Raw genomic sequence first — 21,484 nt, forward strand, 5'->3', positions numbered from 1 at the left:
GTGTGTTTGTGTGTGTGTATGTTTGTTTGTGTGTGTGAGTGTGAATGTGTGAGTATGTGTGTGGGTGTGCATTTTCCTCCACGCACACGCGAATGCGTAAGAACAAACATCTCCTTTAGTTTTAGTAAGAGTTTAACGCACTTGCAACACAATAAGGTCATATAAGTGCCGAAGATTAGAGGCGTTACAAGAGAGTAACAAACACAAAAAAGAAGGAGATGAGATCAGGACGATAGATGTTAGGCAGGAAAGAAGGAGCAAACCACACCAGAGCACCCGCCAACCACCCACTATTTACCCCCTTTACGAAGAATTTTTGTCACAATCCAAGTACATGTATTGTAATTGGATCAGCAGTTGGAGCATGAAATGGGGTTACCTGTTGTCCTGTACTTTGGATTTGTATCTCCGCACATTCTCTAGGCTTCCTTTGCAAAGAACACTCAAAAGAGGCTTTGGAAACGTGAGCTAATAGTTTGTTTCCATTCCCTCTAACATTTCACCATTGTCTAAAGGCAGAATGAAATGGTAGATATCTACATACATGTATCTTTTTGTGCAAAAACTAAAATGGATGGCTTTGTTTGTTTAACTAGAATAACGCATTCAGAAAAAATCGACCTTTTGGAATATAATACAAAATACATATGGTATAGGATAGATCTATCTCTGTCAAAAATCTGTATACATTTTTTATACTATACAACTGTCTGTCCTTTCCGCATCAAAATGTACACTGAACTGGGAAGGTAAGACACTCGTGACAGTGATGTAAACACACGTAGTTGTTGTTGTTTTCATTCTCCTTTTGATAAAAAAGAGAAAGAGAACAGATTACCTGGCAATCAGGTTTCTTGAAATGAGCTGGTCGAAAACTGTAAAACAGTAACGATAGCAATGACGTCAACGCTTCAGTTACGTTTGCTGACTCGTCTATTTTGGACGAGAGTCACGTGGTCACAACTGCCGTCTGAGATTTTAACTAAAAGTAATACACTTGCAATACCCCAACGGATGTAGAAGTGAATTAATCAGAAATAGTTTTCGCCCATACTGGTGACTATGGAACTAAGGAGGTTCTTATCTTTGTTTTCTCTTTTCACTGCTGCTGCTGCTGCTACTACTATTACAACTATTAGTATTACTACTACTAGATCTAGCTGCATTTTTTTGTAGATGCATATATAGCTTATGAGTTTAGAAAAACTAATAATTATATTTGACCCTGTAAATGTAGTACTTTTCGTAAATTACGGTTTGTGTTTTTCTGCTCCTTCACCGATAGATCAGAGCAGGAAGGGAGAAAGGAGAATTGTTGGCTATGTATTTTGTCGTGTGAAACTCATTCCCCCCCATTATTGTTTAGCTTAATCTACCGGGGGGGGGGGGGGGGGGGGGGGGGGGGGGGGGGGGGGGTTGGTTGAAGTGGATTCTATGGTACCGCTCTGGGCAACCAAGTTTGAAGAGATACGTTCCTTTCGATTTTATGCTGAACGGTGGGGGCTTGTACTTGTAACCATCCCGAAAACTAACACATTCTGTCCTTTTCTTATTCTATTCTTTGGTGTTCAGTGTGACTTTTTGTGTACAAAATGTGTACAGTGTTCTACCCAATGCTCAGTGCAAGCATCCAACGGCGAACTGAGAGCTGGCTTCACTACAACAGAGTTCTTTCCTAAATGAAAGGCCATTTATTTATTTCAACCACCAGCATTCCACCCCCCCCCCTTTTTTTATTCGTGCCGTCCGTGTGACTGAACACGTATAAACAACACCTCTGTTCTTTAGAACATTGGACATAACAACACAGCGCTATCCCAGCCATTGTAAATACTTTACGAGCCTACGTTATGAAGACAATTTTTAGGGCAGGCCACTTCGACCCTGTCTGCTTGGAGAAACCACGGCAGTAATGGTTAAATCCCATCGCGAAACACACAGATTCTGAAGCCCCCCCCCCCGGGCAGTGCTACTGCTACTGACTGAAGTTGTCTTTATGCCATTCCCAAAGGGGGGATATTAACATGTTCTTACACACAGTAGAATTTTAAATGGGCTGATTTATCAATGTCATGCTCATACTGTGCCGAAACAACAAAGGGGGAACTGCTGCTTTTTCTTTCCTCATCCTTACTATCGTCATTTTCCTCTACTTATTTTGTATGTCATGTTTGTCACTCTCTTGTGATTTGTTATTTCCGGGGGAGCCTTATATGCCTTGATAGTCGAAGCAGACTTTGTGCTGTTGAGGCTAGAGAGGTGAGCAGAGTAAGCCCGATTCCCTGTTTGGACTTCTCCATTGACACCCACCTCTCGGCGCTCATATGTCCTTGAGCAGAATTGCCAGCGCCGTAAGACCTTACCAACAACAAAAAAAAGAAAGAAGAAATCTTTCCCACTTAGGAGTCAAAATTTTAAAAGAATGGTGGAAGTCCAATAACTGTACATCATGTCATGTACTTTTTAAGTAAGAGTTTTACAGCACTTGCAACACAATAAGATAATATAAATATCCCGAAGATTGGAGGTGTTACAAGATAGTAACAAACAATTAAAAGAAGAAGGAAAGATAAGGACGAAAGATATTTGATAGGAGAGAGGAAACAAACCAAACCAGAACACCCACTCACCCACCAACCACCCACGTCCTATTACTCCAAAGGAACCAGTGACAACATCAGTAAAGGTCCACAGGTTTAACTACAAAAACGACAAAAATGGAAAAGGGAGACACAAAAAGGCTGAAGTATAAAAGAAATAAACTTTATTGATGTGCAGCAAGCTGCGTAACAGAGAGAAGCTGACGGGGCCGGAGTCTCACAATACAGGAAAAGCCGGCCAGTCAGTACTGGGGCCTTGAAGTCATACAAACATGACGAATTAAGCTCTAAATGTACTCATTTAAAAAGGATCCACATAACTGCATAAAGAATTACCATTTATTGCATTTTTTAGTATACTGTACTCTCTTGTTAGTATCGGTCGGCAAGTCTGAGGACACAAAATATGTGAGGCATCGTGGTGAAATTAGGCGCTCGTCAAACTAATAAAAACAAAGAAACAATAATTTTTCGCCAGATTGAAAATCTTTATCAAAATTTAGTTTTTTGGCTCAACACCTTTTAAGTCCACATAATAACACATTTCCATGTGTATTTGACTGTACAACGTTGATTAAAGGTACAAAATATGTAATTTTTCAGTTTTCAAGGACTCTCATTGAAGTTACCAAACTTCGTTGGCCCTTCTCTCACTTATTTTACCGCTGAAACCAGGTGACCCCACCTCCTCCAACAGCAAATATCTCAACTTCTATTCAAGACAGAAGGGTATTTTTTTTCATTGAAAACAAGACAAATGAATAAGCTTTTAGATGATAGCAATAACTCTGCATGCCCAAAAAATTGACGAGTGTCTGATTCCACAGCGTTGTGACACATATTGACCTTAAACTGAAAGGCTGGACAAAAAGGATCTTAAGCTTTTCTCCACTTTGTAACCATGACTTATGTGCACACATATAATATGCTTTTCATTCACACACTCCCTTCGTCACTTGTGTACACACTCATGCACTCACGTAAGTACACCCAATATGCCCAAGCAAAGATGAATCAAAAGACCCCTCTGACCTAAGTATCAAACGAAAGGCAAAATATCGGATAATCAGGGTACTTAAAACTTGACAAAAACAATACACTGGCTACCAAGTGTAAAACTATTGCTTAAACTTAAAGTGGACATTTGCCCAACAAAAATCGACAGAACTTTACCACAAAGTGTACGAGAACAACATTTTGCACAGGAGGCAGAAATCTGCTTTAGTGAGGGAGCTTGGCTCTTCATATCATGAAACACCGGCAAGGGAGGGAAAAATAGAGGAGAAAAAACAAAAAAACCCTAACATTTTAAGTAACTTAAAAGGTATGTACGTTATACAGTATGGCCTTGATAGAAGGCGAAGAAGGAACGGGGAGGAGTGGGCTGAGAATGTATGCTGTTCAAATATTCCCTTTCAAAGTGTCCTGGACAGCATGACTTGAGGGAGACAAGGGGCAAATCATGGAATTACTACTTCCTTCTGTGTAGAGTCTTACAAATGAGAATTATGTCTTCACATTTACTTTCAAAATGTGGCTACTTGGAACAACTCTATCATAGCTTTGGGGAGTACAGTTGAACACTTCATCAAATTTGACAAAATACGGTGTACTACTACATGACACTAATACTAATGAATAAACATTAGCAATCCCAACGCAAGAGTAAATTGTCTAAGTGGACAGCTTTTGGCTTCTACTGAAGAAAACAAACAAAATTGGAGTAAATAATATCGTTTCTCAGAGGCCACACTTTCCATTAACAGACACATTTCTACCCGTTTTATGATTAAGACATCCACCCTTGAAGTGTTTCTTACTCTAATTCATGTGCATACAGAGAAAATTTCCCGTAAATCACTTAAATAGTTAACATACAACACAAAAAAAAAAATGAGAACACTTTTTTCGATCTTTTAACACATACCAATGTCGCTGGCACAAGTGTGCTCTATTGCTACTTGGGGGCACAAGCAAACAAGTCATATGACCAACACATTACAGAACCTAGACAGGAGTGGCTTATCTCAATACTCCTATTCACACAAATTTATCCCGCCAAATGATTTGAACAACCACTCTGATAAAGTAAGCCAGGTATGATAAAGGAAGTCATCCTTCTTGTTCGAGTTTCATTTCAGTCTTGTTTCATTCAACGAGATGACAACTTGTCTGAATGACAAAAAGGTTGCTATCTGATTCCATGCCACTTAAATTGAGGCAGAGTCCAAGAGACAAGTAGAAATTGAAATGTTTTATTTCTAACATTTCATTGTTTCCATTGACCAAAATCAGTCTCGTTTTGCTCCTGAAACAGAATTTAGTAAAAGCAAAGTTTTACATCAACCCGACCTTTAACATTTTGGATGATGTATACCTCAGTTTCAGGGAAAGCTTCATATCTACTGTGTCACATGGTAATAAATATACCACAGCTACAAAATACAACCTACCTCTGCCATCATAGTTCAATAAAAATGCACTTATCACTATGACTTTTTTCTCTCCCCCCAACAAACAAAAATGATCCGTGTGGAGTAAGAAAAATATGAACAACCTTCATCAGACCGTTGACTTACAACTAAGCTCATCTTTCATTTGATTTAATTCCAACGTCATCATGAAAGCCCGAAGGAGTCAACAAAACCGCTGATCAAAAAAATATCAGGAACAATCATTCACACCCGCAATTCACGCACATGTTTCTGTACATAATAAGTCTCAGCACACACTTAAGCAGCCCTTGGTAAACAAAAGATTGCTGAAAACAGTTGGACTGAGAACTCCAAAGCAAAATAAATTCCTCCCTAATACTTGTGCTTCAGTACCGACAAATATTAATCTCATAAACTTTTCAAGTGTTAACTGAGTCATGGGCAATCCTTGTAAACTGTGTCTATCCATTTGTGAAAAAGAAACCCCACTTCATAAATAACAAAGTGTAAATAGTTTAAAACAAAAACTCTCCCAGCTCGTGGCTGCACACAACTGTGACTGAGCGGACTCTTCAAGTACAAATGCCAGCCATCTCGTTGGAGTCACTACCGGGTACCGTTAAAACGAAAATATCACACAGGCTTGAGATTCCCTGTAAACGTCCTCAATTTGACATGAAACTGTCAAATATCTGGAAAAGGAGTGATGCGTGCACACAGTTACAAACTAGCCTATAACAAATTGCAAAGGCTCAAAACGGAACATTCACACATATATCCATCATGCTAAAGCTTACACACACACACACACCCAGTTTTACATCAGCCAGTCTTCATTCACTCAAACAAAAACTTGTGTCAGCAACTTCTACCTCCACATTCACATGCAACAAGCTATGACATTTTTATGACTGCCAAATCAACTGGGAGGCATGTATGCCAGGCCAGATCCAGCTGTGCTTCATTGAGATCCAGCAAATATCTGGAGTGTTAGCTTGCAAATTGAGTGTAATCTACCATTGACCTGTGTATTATCTGCTTACATTAGGAAGAGTTTACTTTTAATTTTAGTACAAGTTTAAAGCAATGAGAGCAAAAAGTCAGAAGCAATTGGAAATACATGTACAGAGAACTTGTAAACCTTCTCGGTCTGACAAGTTGTTCAAACTGCATTAAAAAAATAAAATATCACTCAAAATTCAGAGTGCAAAACATGAAATGGAAACAATCCAAAGGCCTCACAAGTAAATCTAAGCACTAGATCAAAAACACTTTTGTACAAGAACTTGTAAGTCTTCTAAACTTGACAAGTGTTGTAAGGGAATTCCCATATAATATCTGAAATTAGTGAAGTACAATATAATATTTGATTTGCAAAGAGCAAATACCACCACAAAAATAATAATCATCTCTACGCTTTAACAAGTAAATCTGTTTAGTGGATGAACCAACCAGCTACCACGACCATATCAAAACCATATAATTACAATAGTCTTGTAGGCGTTCTTCACCTGACAAGAGGAAAAGCCAGCCTCAGCAACTCACCCCTCACCTGCTTCTGTGGCACACATTAACAGAGACAGACACAAATTTTATCACTTTGCTTCTTGGTGACTCATGACGTCCACATTTACGGTTATGGGAAAAGAGAGAAGGAAGCAAAGTGCTGAAAGCAAGGCAATTGTGAGAAAAATGAGCACAGACAAAATTTGAATTGGGAAGACTGAAAAGTGACCCAAAGGTAAAATGAATCTCTATAACCACAAGACATAGGCCACATAAGCAGAGAAAAGAGAGCGAGAGAACAGAGTGCTGGCAAACTATGGACAAAGAGCTTGTAGATGTTCTGCATCTGACAAGGTAGAGTTACTCCTTGATGGTAGCAGGAGTCCAAATGACAATGGTCTTTTTCAATTCTCCTAACATTATACAGCAGAGTCCCATTACAGGAATCAGGCACACAAAAGTATCATTTATAGATGCTGACAACGTCTGTCAAATATCTTTACCAACTGTATAACCAAAATACAGTAGAAAACTTTGGTATAATGTAATCCCTTTGGACGTAATTTTTTTTACATCTTAGCCAAGGTATGTATTATCCTAAAAAAGCAAAAATACTAAAAGGGACTTCGGGCTTCAGAAAGAATTTACAGCCAATGCTGTGTTTTTTAGACGTGTACGTTATGCTGAGGTTTCATTGTAAGAATTGTTTTCATTATATCGAAAGGAATCAGGATACTTGCAGTTTTTAAGTCATAAAACAGCACTGACGTTATGCAAGATCCTCATAAGTAGACTCTACTATATATGTATATCTTTGATACACTAATGCAGCTGAAGACCAAGAATAAAAATATTACGCAATGCAACCACTAGACTTAGGGGAGATATTTTTCAAGTATTTTGATATAAACAAAATCCTAAATACCGAAAGTACATTTTTATTTTAAAAAACATACTTACGGTTAAATAATGGACTGCACATGAATTGTGATTTTTTTAGGACTTCAGAATTTCAATATCATGCTCATCAGTTTTGTACTAACAATACTAACATGGCATTTTCATGAAGTTTCTCACCAAACAGAAACTGAAACAAAAGGTCAAATATCTAAACAACAGTAAAATATTAAAATTTTTGTTGTCTCATTTCCTAAACTATAGAACAATGCGACAGACCTACATAAAACTGATCAACCACTTGGAAATCTATAGTTTTCTGTTCTTAAAACTCATATATATGTATATTGTGGTTTCAGTGTATTATGGTATTATGGTACGAATTCCTTCAACTAGGGTATGAATTCCTTAAACTGTTTTTCACTAGGAATTTGATGACTGTTTTCACATGACAGGTTTGAAGCATATATATCATCGCTGTCGCAAGAAAACTGAGCGACTTCAATTATTTTACTAACTCGGCACCTTGTATACCAGGACCAAACAGAATTACTCAATTTTCTCGTGACAGTGACAAAATGGCGCTGATTGTTTCATCTAAAGAATAGCAGCAAATAGTCAACAATACTCCCTCCCTCACACGCACACATATGGATGACATCTCTTGCCATCAAAGAAAGAACAGCAAAGAGAACTCTTAATACATGTGCACAAAGGGGAGAGGTATTCTTCACTTAAATCAAAGAAAATTTTAACCAGGTGAAAAAATTTGGGTTTTGCAAGTTGTTTTTTTCTCATCACAGGAAGAAGCACGCAAGTCAAACATCACAGCAAAACGTTCCAACAGTAGTAGTAAGACTATCACTCATTGAAGCTGACTCCAGAAGGGACAGGGGACTTGAGCTGTGCAGGGGTGGCTGTGATGTGGAACCCCTGCTCTCTTGTTATCTGTCTGCAGGGCTGTGGAACATACACAGAGTACTTTACTACAAAACACAGCGGAGGAACATACACAAATTACTTTTGATTAGTTTTAATAATAATAAGGTCATATAAGTGCAGAAGATTAGAGATGTGACAAGTAACAAACACGCAGAGGTAAGGACGATAGATGTTTTTTGTTTTGCTTTAGTAAATTAGTAGAGGTTTTTCAGCGCTCGCAACTGCATAAGGTCATATGAGCCCCAGAAGATTAGAGCTGTTACAAGAGAGTAACAAACATAAAAAATTTAGTTTTAGTAAGTGTTTTACGGCACTTGCAACACAATAAGGTCATATAAGTGCCGAAGATTAAAGGTGTTACAAGAGAGTAACAAACACAAAAAAGGAGGGGAGATAAAAACGATAGACGTTTGATAGGAAAGAGGAAGCAAACCACACCAGAGCACCCGCCAACCACACACAAACACAGAATACTTTATTACAAAACAGAGTTCAGGAACACACACAGAATATTTCTGAAGAACACAGAATACTCTACAATCAGAAAGTCTTCAGGGAAAAATACGTCTCCCAACCCACACCATCCCTTTTACTTTTATCGCATGTAAAGATAGCATCTTGGGATAAAATGAAAATGAAATGCTACCAATCCACTTCCAAAGATTCCCAGGGCAAAAACAGAACGAATAAGGAACACATGCATTAAAAAAGTGCCCCCCCCCCAAACCAATTTAGCAAATAACAAAGACAAAACCAAACCATTGTGAACATATTGCCTTCACTGATGAGTGTACAAGTACTTCTGCTTTCCAACAATATTTCATACCAAGATAACTCAAGGAATCAATGATGTTCTTCGGCTTGCCATAATATATAATTCATTTTTATATAATAATTTTTCTTTTCTGCTCTATATACTCCTAAGTAGAGACAGGAACAGCCCAAAAGAACCATCATGAGAGAATGTTGTCTGATCAGTTAAGATCCTTCATTAAGAGAGCAAACGGAGGAAAAAACAACCAATCCATTACATACTGGATTAGTAAATCACATAGCGAGAGCAAGAAAAACGCTATAATGAAGCATACATGATACTTCAAAAGTATTGAGTAGTAAGGCAGTGCTTACACAAAACCTGCCACACAAAAAAAATAAAAATCTACGCATTAAGTAAGCCGAACTAAAACCCCCCAAAAAGCCAAAGGTTTCCTCCACCCTTATATTTAATATAATGTAGCCACTTTTGTTGGCAACATATCATCTAAACATCAATATCGCAGAACTGAATAATATCACAAAATTCGTTAAAAAGTGGATGCTGCATTAGTCTGTTAGTTCATAGTTGTAGGGTTGGACGAGCTCCGAATGAGAGATCGACCCTGGCCACATCATTTCCACCTGTCTGTTTCCAATTTCCTGAAAGGAATCCAACCACAGCTGTTGACAGTAACAGCTTGCAACAGACAGACAGCCCTCCATGACATGTTAGCAAAATGTTTTTCTCAGCAGTAATACAAAAGCTTCAGGGCCACAATCCTTCGCAGGCAACCCCAGGGAACTAATGATCACTTGTCAAGCTAAATTTTTAGTGTCATAATTGATTGTCTTGCTTCAGATAAGTGGCAGTTATGGTGAAGAAACAGCAAAACGAGCAACTTCTGGACAAATTTCTATTTCTTTTTTAGAAATAGCAAAAATAGCAACCCTCGAAGGAGTTAAAAAAAATAATTTTTAAACATCCCCCCCCCCCCCTCTCCATACATGAACACAATTTAAATTTAGGAGGTGGGGGTTCGATACCGATGTCACAAAAAAAGAAAAGGCCTCAAAAATGAAAACCAAAAAATGTATACAAAATGCTGCAGACAGATATCGCCTTACTATTATCATTATTTTTTCAGTCTTCTGGAACAAACTTGAGGAGGCTGCCACATGTCAAGAAATTCTATGCAAGACCACAATGCATAAATGTGGCAAAGCACCATTGAGAGAAAAGCAAAAGCAGAGCACATCACAGGAAATTTCACAACAGTAAAAAGTAAACTTGTCTACCATAATAGCATTTAGTGATAATATATCATCTATACATGTACAACTATATATATATATGACAAAAAGTGAGCACTTGATATTGCTTTACGATCTCAAGACGAATTCTGAACATCTTAGTTTTTAAAAATGTTGGTAAAGAGTTTTACGACGCTTGCAGCACAATAAGGTCATATAAGAGCCAAAGATTAGAGGTGTTATAAGAAGAGTAACAAACACGAAAAAGAAGGAAGACAGAAAAGGACGATAGATGTTTGATAGGAAAGAAGGAGCAAACCGCACAAAAGCACCCACTAACCCCCCAAAATTCTGAGCATCAAAGTGGCAAATTCCCCCCCCCCCCCCCCCCCCCCCCAAAAAAAATGAAAAAGACCAAGAAGACATTGGTAGGATGGAACAACTGAGAGAACTTTACAGACACTATCCATGGTCCCTAAACTGAGAATAAAATTGCTAGCTACTTCTCCCATCAAAAAGTGGTATTAGTTTTTAAAAAACATTTAAAAAATATAAATATATAAACCTGATGCTATTCATTGGAGTTCATGAATGACAAATCAATGCAATAACTGCTAATCAGCAACAAAGAACTGGAAAGATGACAATCAATAAGACCCATCAAGAGAAAATAAAAAAAACAAATGGCTTCCAAAAAAATTCCGAAGGCACCCTCTCAACTACTCATAATCAACACAAGAAACTTGCCAATCTGGAGCCCTATTGCCTGAAGGCAGTCCATTGCACCAAACTGAAGACACATGATGGGGAAAAGACAGCCAAGACAGTGCAAAAACATGTTCAACCTGAACAAGATGAAGCACGGAGGATTAATTCAGGAACCCTTAAATTCTGATCAGACAAAGGTCAGACAACTGTGGTAATTTACCCCACCTAAAACTCCATGTCATTGCAATGTTCTACAGAATTTGATCAATATTTTTGTAAAAATCCTTTTAATGTTTGCTTTTTAAATGTAAGGAAGCACAAAACCCTTCGGGGAGGGTTTTACTGATAATACTGATATTAACATAAATTATAATAATCTAATACACAGCTCCTGTCAACACCGTGTGTGAACCTGAATTAAATGTGACATTGGACTTTTCAACAACTACATTCATTCCTGCTTTTATATTTTTACGACAAATTACATGACCTGAAGTACTGTATGTCAACACTGCAGAAATATCTTACTTTTAGAATTAACAAACACTTTGAAGACGAAGTCAACACCTAAAACTAAGATTGTATTGAATCAACAAACAAACTTTTCATGCGTTCACCATTGCAACATGGAAGGACCTGCCACATAAGAAATTCAAAAGGCAGTTGGAATCATTAATGTCAAATGAAAAAATCTTGTCAAATTTCCGCTAATGTGTAACTCAGTACCAGATGATTCAGCAATTAACCAATTCTCCCTGAGCCTATGTCTCCTTATGCGCAACACGACATTCAGTCGCATGCAACAGTCGCTCATGATGAGTCGCGAGGTGCGTATCCTTATCCGCTACCACATCGCGCAAAACTTTTCAGTTCAAAGCTGTGTGTGACAAAACTGTCTCTGTATGCGCGACGCAGCGTTTAGACTGGCAATTCACAGAAAAGAGAGAGTGGCAAATTTTAATGTCAAGATGGACAAGGGAGTACAATGACCGTCAGATGGGAGTTCTACGAGCCGTTGACATGTTTGATTCCGTACACGGCCAATCCCATGTAAGTCCTCCTCCTTCTCCACCTTCTTCTCCTCCTCCTCCTGCTGTCCGTTTAAAAAAACAAACAAAAACAATAAAATTAGATTCACAAAACTTGCATTGGGTTGAACTGAAGATGAACATCCTACATACACACACCCTATCACACTACTACACATGGCGTGTCGACCAGCACTTCTTGGCTGGGTATTTTGACCAATGGTGATGCTCTAAACCTGTCACACCCCCAGACAAGATCCTCGATCACTATACGGACCGAACCCATGCCGCAGTCGCATGCGACTAGACATCGCGTTGCATGTAAGGAGAAGGTTTCTTTATAATCTAACTTGAATTACTTTAGAACGGCAAGGACCACACGCGACGCAACATCACATCGCCCATAAGGAGTCAAATTCTTACTCTCAAACACTGAGCCTCCTAAACAAGACATTCAAAGACACCTTAAAATAAAATAAACGTGACAATAAGGACAAAACTTCAGACTGTCTGCTGTGTTAAATAATGCAAATTGTGGGACAGGAAAAAGGGCAACTGCAGATTTCAAATGCCACGGATCTCCATATTAGTTTTAGTAAGAGTTTTACGGCACTTGCAACACAATAATTATAAGGTCATATAGGTGCCGAAGATTAGAGGTGTTACAAGAGAGTAAAAAACACAAAAAAGGAGGAGAGATTAAGGACGATAGATGTTTGATAGGAAAGAAGGAGCAAACCACACCTTAGCACCCGCCAGCCAACCACACGAATCTCCAGGTGGGCATACAAAATATCTCACCTGAATTAGTTTAGACATGGGACAGAGAGGGCTAAAAAAGCAAACAGACTGGTGAAACTTTTATAGAAACAGACTAGGCTTCAGTGTGGACAAACATACATTTTTTTTTACCAAAATGCATTTTTACCTGTCAGTGTAGTGTTACCAATATCTAGAAGGCCTTCAGACACAGCTAGCAAAGTAAGCTGTGCATCATTTAGAATTTCCAGAATCAATTGAAAAAAATGGGGGAAGACTTCTATCAACAGAAGAGGACGGGTCAGAAAATAAACTAGTGAGCAAACCAAAGTGCAGCATTCGGTTCATTCAACATCTTCAGAGACCATGCTAGGACCTTACACTGAATTGAAAGTCCAAGACCCACCTCAAAAGTGAACTGTACTTTGAAATACAACACATTTCTCAACAACGCATTTAGTTTGTTAAATGCAATAGTGATAAGTTTTAGATCAGTTAGTAAAACAGATCCATACAGACATAGAGTACTTAAGGGCACAGCAGATAAAAGCTGCGGACAAAAGGATAAAATGTTAAGAAGGAAGAAGAAAATCTACAAAACTTGCTTCAAGTGTTGCCCAAACATGTTAATTAAGACAGCACCAAGACACAAAAATAACAGAACAAGAAAAGAATTGACCTACCACGGGCACTCACCAAGACCCATGCAACTAATAAGCCTTTGGACATATATAGAGGTCTATAGGGGCACATGGACAAAAAAGAAGCACATCGCCTAGAAGCAGTGGCATCACTCAACTCATCAAAAAATTAGTGAGAAAAAAAAAATCCAATCCGAAAATATAATATGTGAGGCAGCGTGGTGGAATCAGGCTCTCGTCAAAATAATCAAAGTGACGAAACTTGCATTTTTTCGCAGGTTTGTGAATTTTTATAAGATTTTTGTTTTTTGGCTCAACATCTTTCATGCCCATTAAAAAACTCATTTCTGTGTGAATTTTTCTGAAAAACGTTGATTAAAGGCACAAAAAATGTAAATTTTCAGTTACCACCGACTCTTAAGCTAAGGAAATATATCTAATCTTTGGCGGCCATTTTCTCACTAATTTTATCTCTGAAAACAGGTGACCCCCACCTCTTTCTTTCGCAAATATCTTGACTTGTATTCAAGATACAGTCAAACCTGTGTAAGATGGCCACCCATTGTCAAGGAAAAAAGTGGCTGTATAAGAGAGGTGGCCGTCTTAGGCAGGACTGATCAAGATTAAGAAAACAAACAATTCCCATCTGAGGTCCCAATCGAAAGCAGTGTTGTTTTTTATTGTTGTTGGTTTGTATTTTGTTAGTAATTTTTAATTTGTTGCTGATTTTGCGCAAGGGTGACAATAAAACGAAATGTATCAGACGAGAAAGACCGAGTGCCATGTTGAAACAAACACATGGGTCGCCACCACTTGGAGAATGAGCGACGCTTCTGTCACAAGTTCATGTTGACGTCCTTTGTTACAGACTGGGTAAACAGTGACCCCTCATCTCACTTACGATTTGTGTATGATTACTGGGCGGGGCTTATGGGTTATAGGGATCACACGCTTACCTCATCAGCAGCTGAAAATTGGTACCTATTGGTCAACAGTGGGAGGGGCCTACGCAACATGATTGTTTGAAGGGACTACCTAACAACAACGACAGGTGATTGGATTATGACGGCTCGCCCACAAGGCCAGGGGCCAATGCACAATTTATGACAAAACGTAATGGAGTCACTAAGGTGGCCGTCTAAGACAGGTGTTATTGCTTAGTGTGATAGGGGTTGTGTGTTAGAATATGGTGGCCGCGGCCGCGTTGGACAGGTGCCCTTTTTACAGTTAAATTATATATAGAAAAAACACAAGGGGGGAAATGGAAAGTGGCCGTCAGGGCAGGTTCGACTGTAAATGGATATTTTTTTCATCCAAATAAACACAAATGAACAAACTTTAAGATTATACCAATTTAGCTCTTCATGCCCAAAAATTGATGAGAGCCTGATTCCACCATGCGGCCTCACACATATATATATATATATCTGGGAGACAGGGGAGATCAGTCAAGGCAAAACAGAAGATAGCATTACACAAAAATATCGACAGTAGTAACATCCTAGTCTTTCACAACGCACAGAACACAACATAGGCAATGAATTAAAAAAATTTTAAAAACATAACCCCCCCCCCCAGCTCCCAAGAACAGGAAGGAGAGTGAAAGCTCTGCATTTCTTCAGACTACCTTCAGAAGTTGCACCTATTTCGCAAACCCAGCACATATTTAAGGTACACAAGAGCACATGACGTTCTGTGCACATGTGTAAGCATTGACCTTTGATGTGCAGCTAGCTTGCTAGGGACCACCCCTAAAAAAAAAAACCCCAACAAAAACCCAGGAAAGAGCTGTGAGCTAGAAAGAACCTGTACAGATCTTCTTCAACCAAAGGGGTAAAGTCAAATCCCATCAGCTTGTACTTTGGCCTACATTCATGAACCAAGGAAATAAGCAAAGACAATTTGGCCTACATACATGAAACATGAGAGAATTAGTAAAATAAGAAAAATTATTTTACAATTCAGACTTCACTCAACTGTTATGTTTACATGACTAAAATGGGAAGCATTAATTGACCCATATGGCCAGCAGCTCAAACAATGAAATACTACCAAAGAAGAAAGTAGAAAGTGATGACAGACAGAGATAGAACTCATTTTCATTCAACTTTTCCACCCTTGACGTGAATAACATCATCCAGAAACATTTCAAAGTTATTCATACTGTCATACTTTTTTTTTCAAGCCTTGAACTCTACTAATACTAGATCTTTGAGAAAATTGATCGAAAGTAAGATCCATTCTAAGGTCTGCAAGTAGCCCGTCTACTACTCAAGAATTTGTCCGGATATATCAATCAATAGCTACCAAGACACCTTTAAAAAAGATTGTCATTACAACACTGGCATGAGAATGATGTTGGGACATGCAAATAAAACCTTCATGTATGCAGGGTGTGTGAACTCCATTTACAGACAAATATAGATAAAAGTAATGATATTCAACTCCCCATAAAATCAGACGAAAAAAAAATAAAAGCAAATAAATAACTACAGGTACACACAAACCTAACAAGAGAAGGCCATACAATGTGTTGGTGGAGATAGAAAAAACATTTTCGTATAACAGTTTTTTATGTGTGTGTTCAATGCAGTTGTGAAAATTGTTGACGATAAGCAGACATGAGGCTATTTAACAAAGTTCAACTGTGCTATAAAGTCAAATTGCTTTTTCCAAATAGGCCTGAAATTAAAAATCAACAACACATGACAAAATAAAAAAGATAAATAAAGGAAAGTCAATGCATTAGGTCATTAGGGCACAAGTAGAACATATAGACGTAATAAACACACAAACCAAAAGATAGAGAAGACTTACACTTACATACTCTTGTAAATTGTTAATCACCTGGCAGTGGCTGCAGCTATATGCACTGAACTGAGGTATCTGTCATCTGGTTGTTTCCGCTGTTGAGAGATGATGTACTTGAAGAACTCGTACACTGACCATGATATGGCAGTGGACGGCATCTGGTAGATGACTCGAGCAGTCAAGCCACGGAAAAAGCCAGAGATGCCACAAAACTCGTAGACGGTTCGAAATGCCGAAGCCATGCCACTGATGTATGTCAAATGAGTCCTTGCACAGTGCTCCTGTGTGTTGAGTAAAGTCTTACACACATCCAGTGGCATTGTTATCCCAGCAGCCACAGCACCAGCCACCGCCCCAGCCACGATATGTGAGGACGGGTCGTAATTACGATCATGGTTCAAATAGTCCTGCATGATCTCGTACATAATGAACTGCGTGGCTTGAAAAGGTATGTTCATTGACAATTGAGTGGTGTAACTCCGGTAGAAGGCCACTGCCCCCTCCGTACGGAGAATATCTCGAAAACAAAGAAAAGTTGACTGATAGGGACTGCCATACATCTGCATACGCTGTTTAACAACTGTGAAAACAAGTGAAAGAAAGACAGCAATTATTACCACTGATGATACTTTGTAATAATTACACATTAGAAATCAAAGTTTAAACTTCATGTGGCAAACTAAGAACTTGGTCTTACATAGAGTGGTAAGTTATCAAAAACAAATATTGCACTGCTGAAACCAGAGGGAGTAAAAATATGCTACATCGGATCTATGGAAAAGGGTTCCACTATATGTTCCTCTTTCTTTCGCTCTCTATGACATCACTATAGAAAAATAATATCATGTCCCATAAAATTGAAGACTAAAGATGCCTTCTCCTTTAACCAAGCCAAGATCATGAAAATCTGAACAGAATAATTTCATTTTGGTTGATCATCATTACGCACAAGATTAGTCTCAAGCATATTAAAAGTACATAATGACAAATTAGAGACTCTTTGTAAATCATATAATAGCATGCTGAAACCCCCACAAGTCCAAATGAAATAAAAGGACAAGAAAATTTATTTTGAAACAGTATACCTACCATCTGCTGGATTCATGACAGCATCGTGTAACAGAGTGGCAGCACAGCCAGCACAACCTGGGACACGGAAATGAACACACATGGATCAGTCATGACATTTATATATATTATACAATTTTTTTTTTTCTCAAGCAAAAATAAATCAGCATAGACATGATTACATAGACTCATAGTGTCATTATAAAGTAAAAAGAGCAAGACAACGGAAAACAGCCACACCAAACACTTGCAGTTTTAAGAAAATTTTAATAACACTTTCACGCCATTTTCAACAGAAATAAGACACATAAATGCCAAAGATTAGACGTGTTACTCGAGAGTAACAAGGAAAAGGAGGATAACATGGACAAAAAGATGCACTGAATGGAAACAGTCAGGAGGAAGACCGAAAAGATGTTTGTTTGTTTTAGTACAGGTTTTACGGAGCTTGGACCTGCATAAAAGAATAAAAGGTCATATGAGCGCCTTAGTACAGGTTTTACGGTGCTTGCAGAAGATTAAAGGTGTTACATGAGAGTAACAAACATAAAAAAGGAGGGGGAGATAAGGACGATAGATGTTTGATTGGAAAGAAAAAGCAAACCACACCAGAGCACAGCCAACCACCCACCGAAAAGATGGTAGCAAAATAAAAACATCAGAAAGCAGACGGGAACGGCCTGGATAAGAACACCAGATAGAGCAGAATGTAGATCATTCTTGGAGGGCTACATCTTGCAAAGGACAGACAACAAGAAAGAAAGAAAAGATCTGCTGTTGTCAGACTTTTACAGTGTATCCTTTATACTCATTCTATAATATTTATCATGACAGGTGAATTATTTATTTTATTTTTATTTAATATGTGTCACAACACGATGAAATCAGGCAGCGCCCATTCAATCTTTGGGCATTTGAAGTTATTGATATTGCGGTATAATCATAAAGCCCATGATTCATTTGCCTTGCTTTTGGTGAAAAAATGGCCTCAAAAGTTTGGTGACTTCAAAAGCTTTCAAGTTCTTGGCAACTGCAAAGTTACTTTTTTTTTTGGTGCCTCTGACCTGACCAAAGTACTTCAATAAAATCCGCATAGAATGTCTTTTATTATATTTGTGAAAGTTCATCACTTTGGTCGTCTAAAACTTCCAAACCACTTAACTTACCAATTCGAAAAAATTAACAGTGGTTCAGAATCATTTAAAGGGTGTACAGTTATATTAAGGAGTCTGAAGTCACTAGTTTTAATTAACAGTTTTTCATTAGTTCCCTTTTTTTTATCTTGGGAAAGTCCATCTTCTAAGACGCCATTGTAAACAAGTGAGGTTTCCGTTCACGTGCAGTGCGCACTGATCTCACAATGACTTGATGATCAATTCTTTTGAGTCTGTTCATCAAACGGGGTACCCAGCTAGTTTTAAATAACCATAAAGGCAGATACACTTCACTATTAGACAACCACAATGTAGCAATCATTCAATGTTGTAGTAATGCTTCCTCAGATTTACAAAGTTATATCTGCTCATTACTTCATTTTGAGAAATTTGACGTAAAAAATTTCGAGTATCAAAGCATGTCAAGCTTTTTTAAAAGAAATTCTAAATATCGTATTAACAACTCCGAATAACCTTACAATTCAATATATAGCAGAAAGTATTGGTTTCTGATTTCATGATCTAAGTAAACCAAAACGGCCAAAAATGTCAGATAGTGTAATCTAAGGTTGCGATATGTCCAAATTTTAAAAAGATGAAAACCAAGTACGTTGTGGAATTTGATGATTCATCCTTGTCTCATTTTTCTTTAAAAAGTAACGGATTTAGACGTATTGCATGACCACTGGTTGATTTCGAGCTTTGCACGTCCGTGTTATCTGGGCCCGACTGAGTGTACGAGTGCATTATATTATATCATATTTTATATATGACAACAACAAAAACTCCCAACTATGGAGCACAGACTATAGATTTGAAACAAACCTGAGATTCTGGTTTGAAAAAAGGAAAGAGCAGAGAACAGTGGTCTGTAATAAGTTGAAATGTCACACATTGAATACATACCATGGGCAAAGTGGTTCCCCTGTTTTCCACCACTCAGAACATGCTTGAATTTTTCATAGCAAGCAAAGTACAGAGCATGGGCAGGGCCTGCCCCGATCGCCATAGCACTGAAGCCACGGACAGTGTTACGTACTCCTTCATGGCGAACAATCTTCCTTAACGCATCTGCCACACTTCTGTAATCTGCCTTTGGGTCTGGAACGAGACACTGCATACGTGTCTGGAAAGGACAAGGAGAAAAGACAATCATAAGAGCATGTTATAACAAAATACAATGCATAGAGTCATTCTTATTTTAAAAACTTCACATCTCTACGACTACTTGTATGGCCCCCTATGGCTCTTGCACTCTAAGATCTGACACAAAGTACAGTCGAACCTTTTCATAACAGTCAGTAGTCACTCAAATTCACAGAGAAAAGTGACCATAATTAGACATGTGGCTGCTGTGGACAATATCTTGAGTCACGGTCACTTACTTTATGTTGAATGAAAAATGATTTCTCACACGATGAAACACACAGGATAAAGCATTATATGTACAAATTCTCAACCCCCACTGCCCTCAACCCCTCTAAAAATTCATGTAGAATCTAGATCTGGATTGCTAGATCAGATCTAGATCTAGAATCTAGAGGCCTATAGTCTGCCTGTAAAAAAAATGGTAGTGTCAATTGCCACCGAGTGACGCGGTGGCAATTGACAAAAATTGACTTTTTGTCAATTGCCACCCAGTAAATTGGAGCTCTTTTGCGTTGGTGGGTAGATCTAGCTTATTGTGCTCGAGTGCTCGGTGTTGTGCATTCGCCTCTCTGTCCCTCTGTGTGTGTGTGTGTGTGTGTATCTCTTTTCCTGACCCCCGTCCCCCGATTTATGTTACCCGATATATAACGTGAATTTCTGCTTGAGTTTTTGTGTATGCGTTTGTGACCTTCTACTTCTAGAATTGCCTGAGTTGGTTCTACACCAATGTGTATGCTAAGGCTAGCCTAGATCTAGGCCTACGTCTAATTGAAAACACGCCAAGTTGGTACTTTAGATGCTCGTCCAATGAAATTAGTTGAGAACAAATTGTCCCATTAGACACACATTATGTATTGCTAAAGATAGTGATGTTTTGAGACTTGACACCGCTGCACTCGGTGGCAATTGACGGTACCAAAAAAAATATGCAAGGGCGTCACACAACAGCGGCTATAGACTATACCCCCCCCCCCCATGTTAATCTTGGGTACAGGTGACCACTGAGAGAAGCAGATTCGTTGGACTGGAGCATTCTAAGTTGGGAAGCAAAGACAGAGCTAAGGAGGTTGGGAAGAAGGCGGAGTTGAGTCAAATCATTTTTATTTACCAGACTTTAAATCCCAAGTCTGACCTCTGAACCTCTTTTATTAACCGGATCTTTGGGCAAAATGCAGTAGATCTAGAATCTAGTCTAGATTCTAGATCTAGAACTTCTGACTTCTGTGTGACACTTGACTTGTGGTGCGTGAACTTGGCTATCTTGTCTACAATTTCGCATTGCGAATACGCTGGAATACTGGATTGAGTGGCCAACATTGTTGAAACGTTACAGGTGCCACCAAAAAGACTTAATTATAGCTTTTACAACAATTACACGCAATGAGCTCACTCATAGTACCCAAACCTAGATCTAGATCTAGATTCTAGATCTAGTATTATTGCCATTTCACTTGTGGTTGTGGATCTGGTTGGACTCGAGCGTTGAGAGTGAGAGCTTACCTTTACACAATCCACAGGATACATGACCGTGTGCTCCATAATCCCCGCTGCCGCACCGGCTAACATGTGCGTAGCCATCGACGAAGAAGGGTCCAACGTTTCATACGGATTATCATCCTCCTCCATTGTTGATCAACTACTGTTTAAAAAGACAGAAATACTCAAGAATACTTAAAATTTATATCTACTTTTCATTCCTCAGTTCATGTGGCAGGCCTTGCCTCTTGTCACCGCCATTGTGACCTCTCCCTCCTCGTAAAGAAGGGAACCAATCGAAAA

At 38.6% G+C, this 21,484-nt stretch overlaps 1 protein-coding gene across 3 annotated transcripts; it reads right to left on the minus strand.

The window, feature by feature from the left end:
• Positions 1 to 4,503: 4,503 nt before the first annotated feature.
• On the minus strand, positions 4,504 to 21,484 carry LOC101860818 (mitoferrin-2). 3 transcript variants are annotated; one of them, XM_005099390.3, is made up of 5 exons: positions 21,206 to 21,484; positions 19,463 to 19,682; positions 17,424 to 17,480; positions 16,347 to 16,914; positions 4,504 to 8,398 (listed from the first exon to the last, which is right to left on the minus strand). In XM_005099390.3, exons 1-4 carry the CDS (start codon positions 21,329 to 21,331, stop codon positions 16,367 to 16,369), a joined length of 951 nt encoding a protein of 316 aa, XP_005099447.1. In that variant the 5' UTR covers positions 21,332 to 21,484; the 3' UTR covers positions 4,504 to 8,398; positions 16,347 to 16,366. The 3 variants fall into 3 exon arrangements, with proteins under 3 accessions (XP_005099447.1, XP_005099448.1, XP_005099446.1); XM_005099391.3 differs by having other exon boundaries at positions 16,341 to 16,914; XM_005099389.3 differs by having other exon boundaries at positions 16,371 to 16,914; positions 21,206 to 21,483.

The sequence above is a fragment of the Aplysia californica genome, unplaced genomic scaffold (genome assembly GCF_000002075.1).
Source record: "Aplysia californica isolate F4 #8 unplaced genomic scaffold, AplCal3.0 scaffold00211, whole genome shotgun sequence".
NCBI classification, from domain to species: domain Eukaryota; kingdom Metazoa; phylum Mollusca; class Gastropoda; order Aplysiida; family Aplysiidae; genus Aplysia; species Aplysia californica.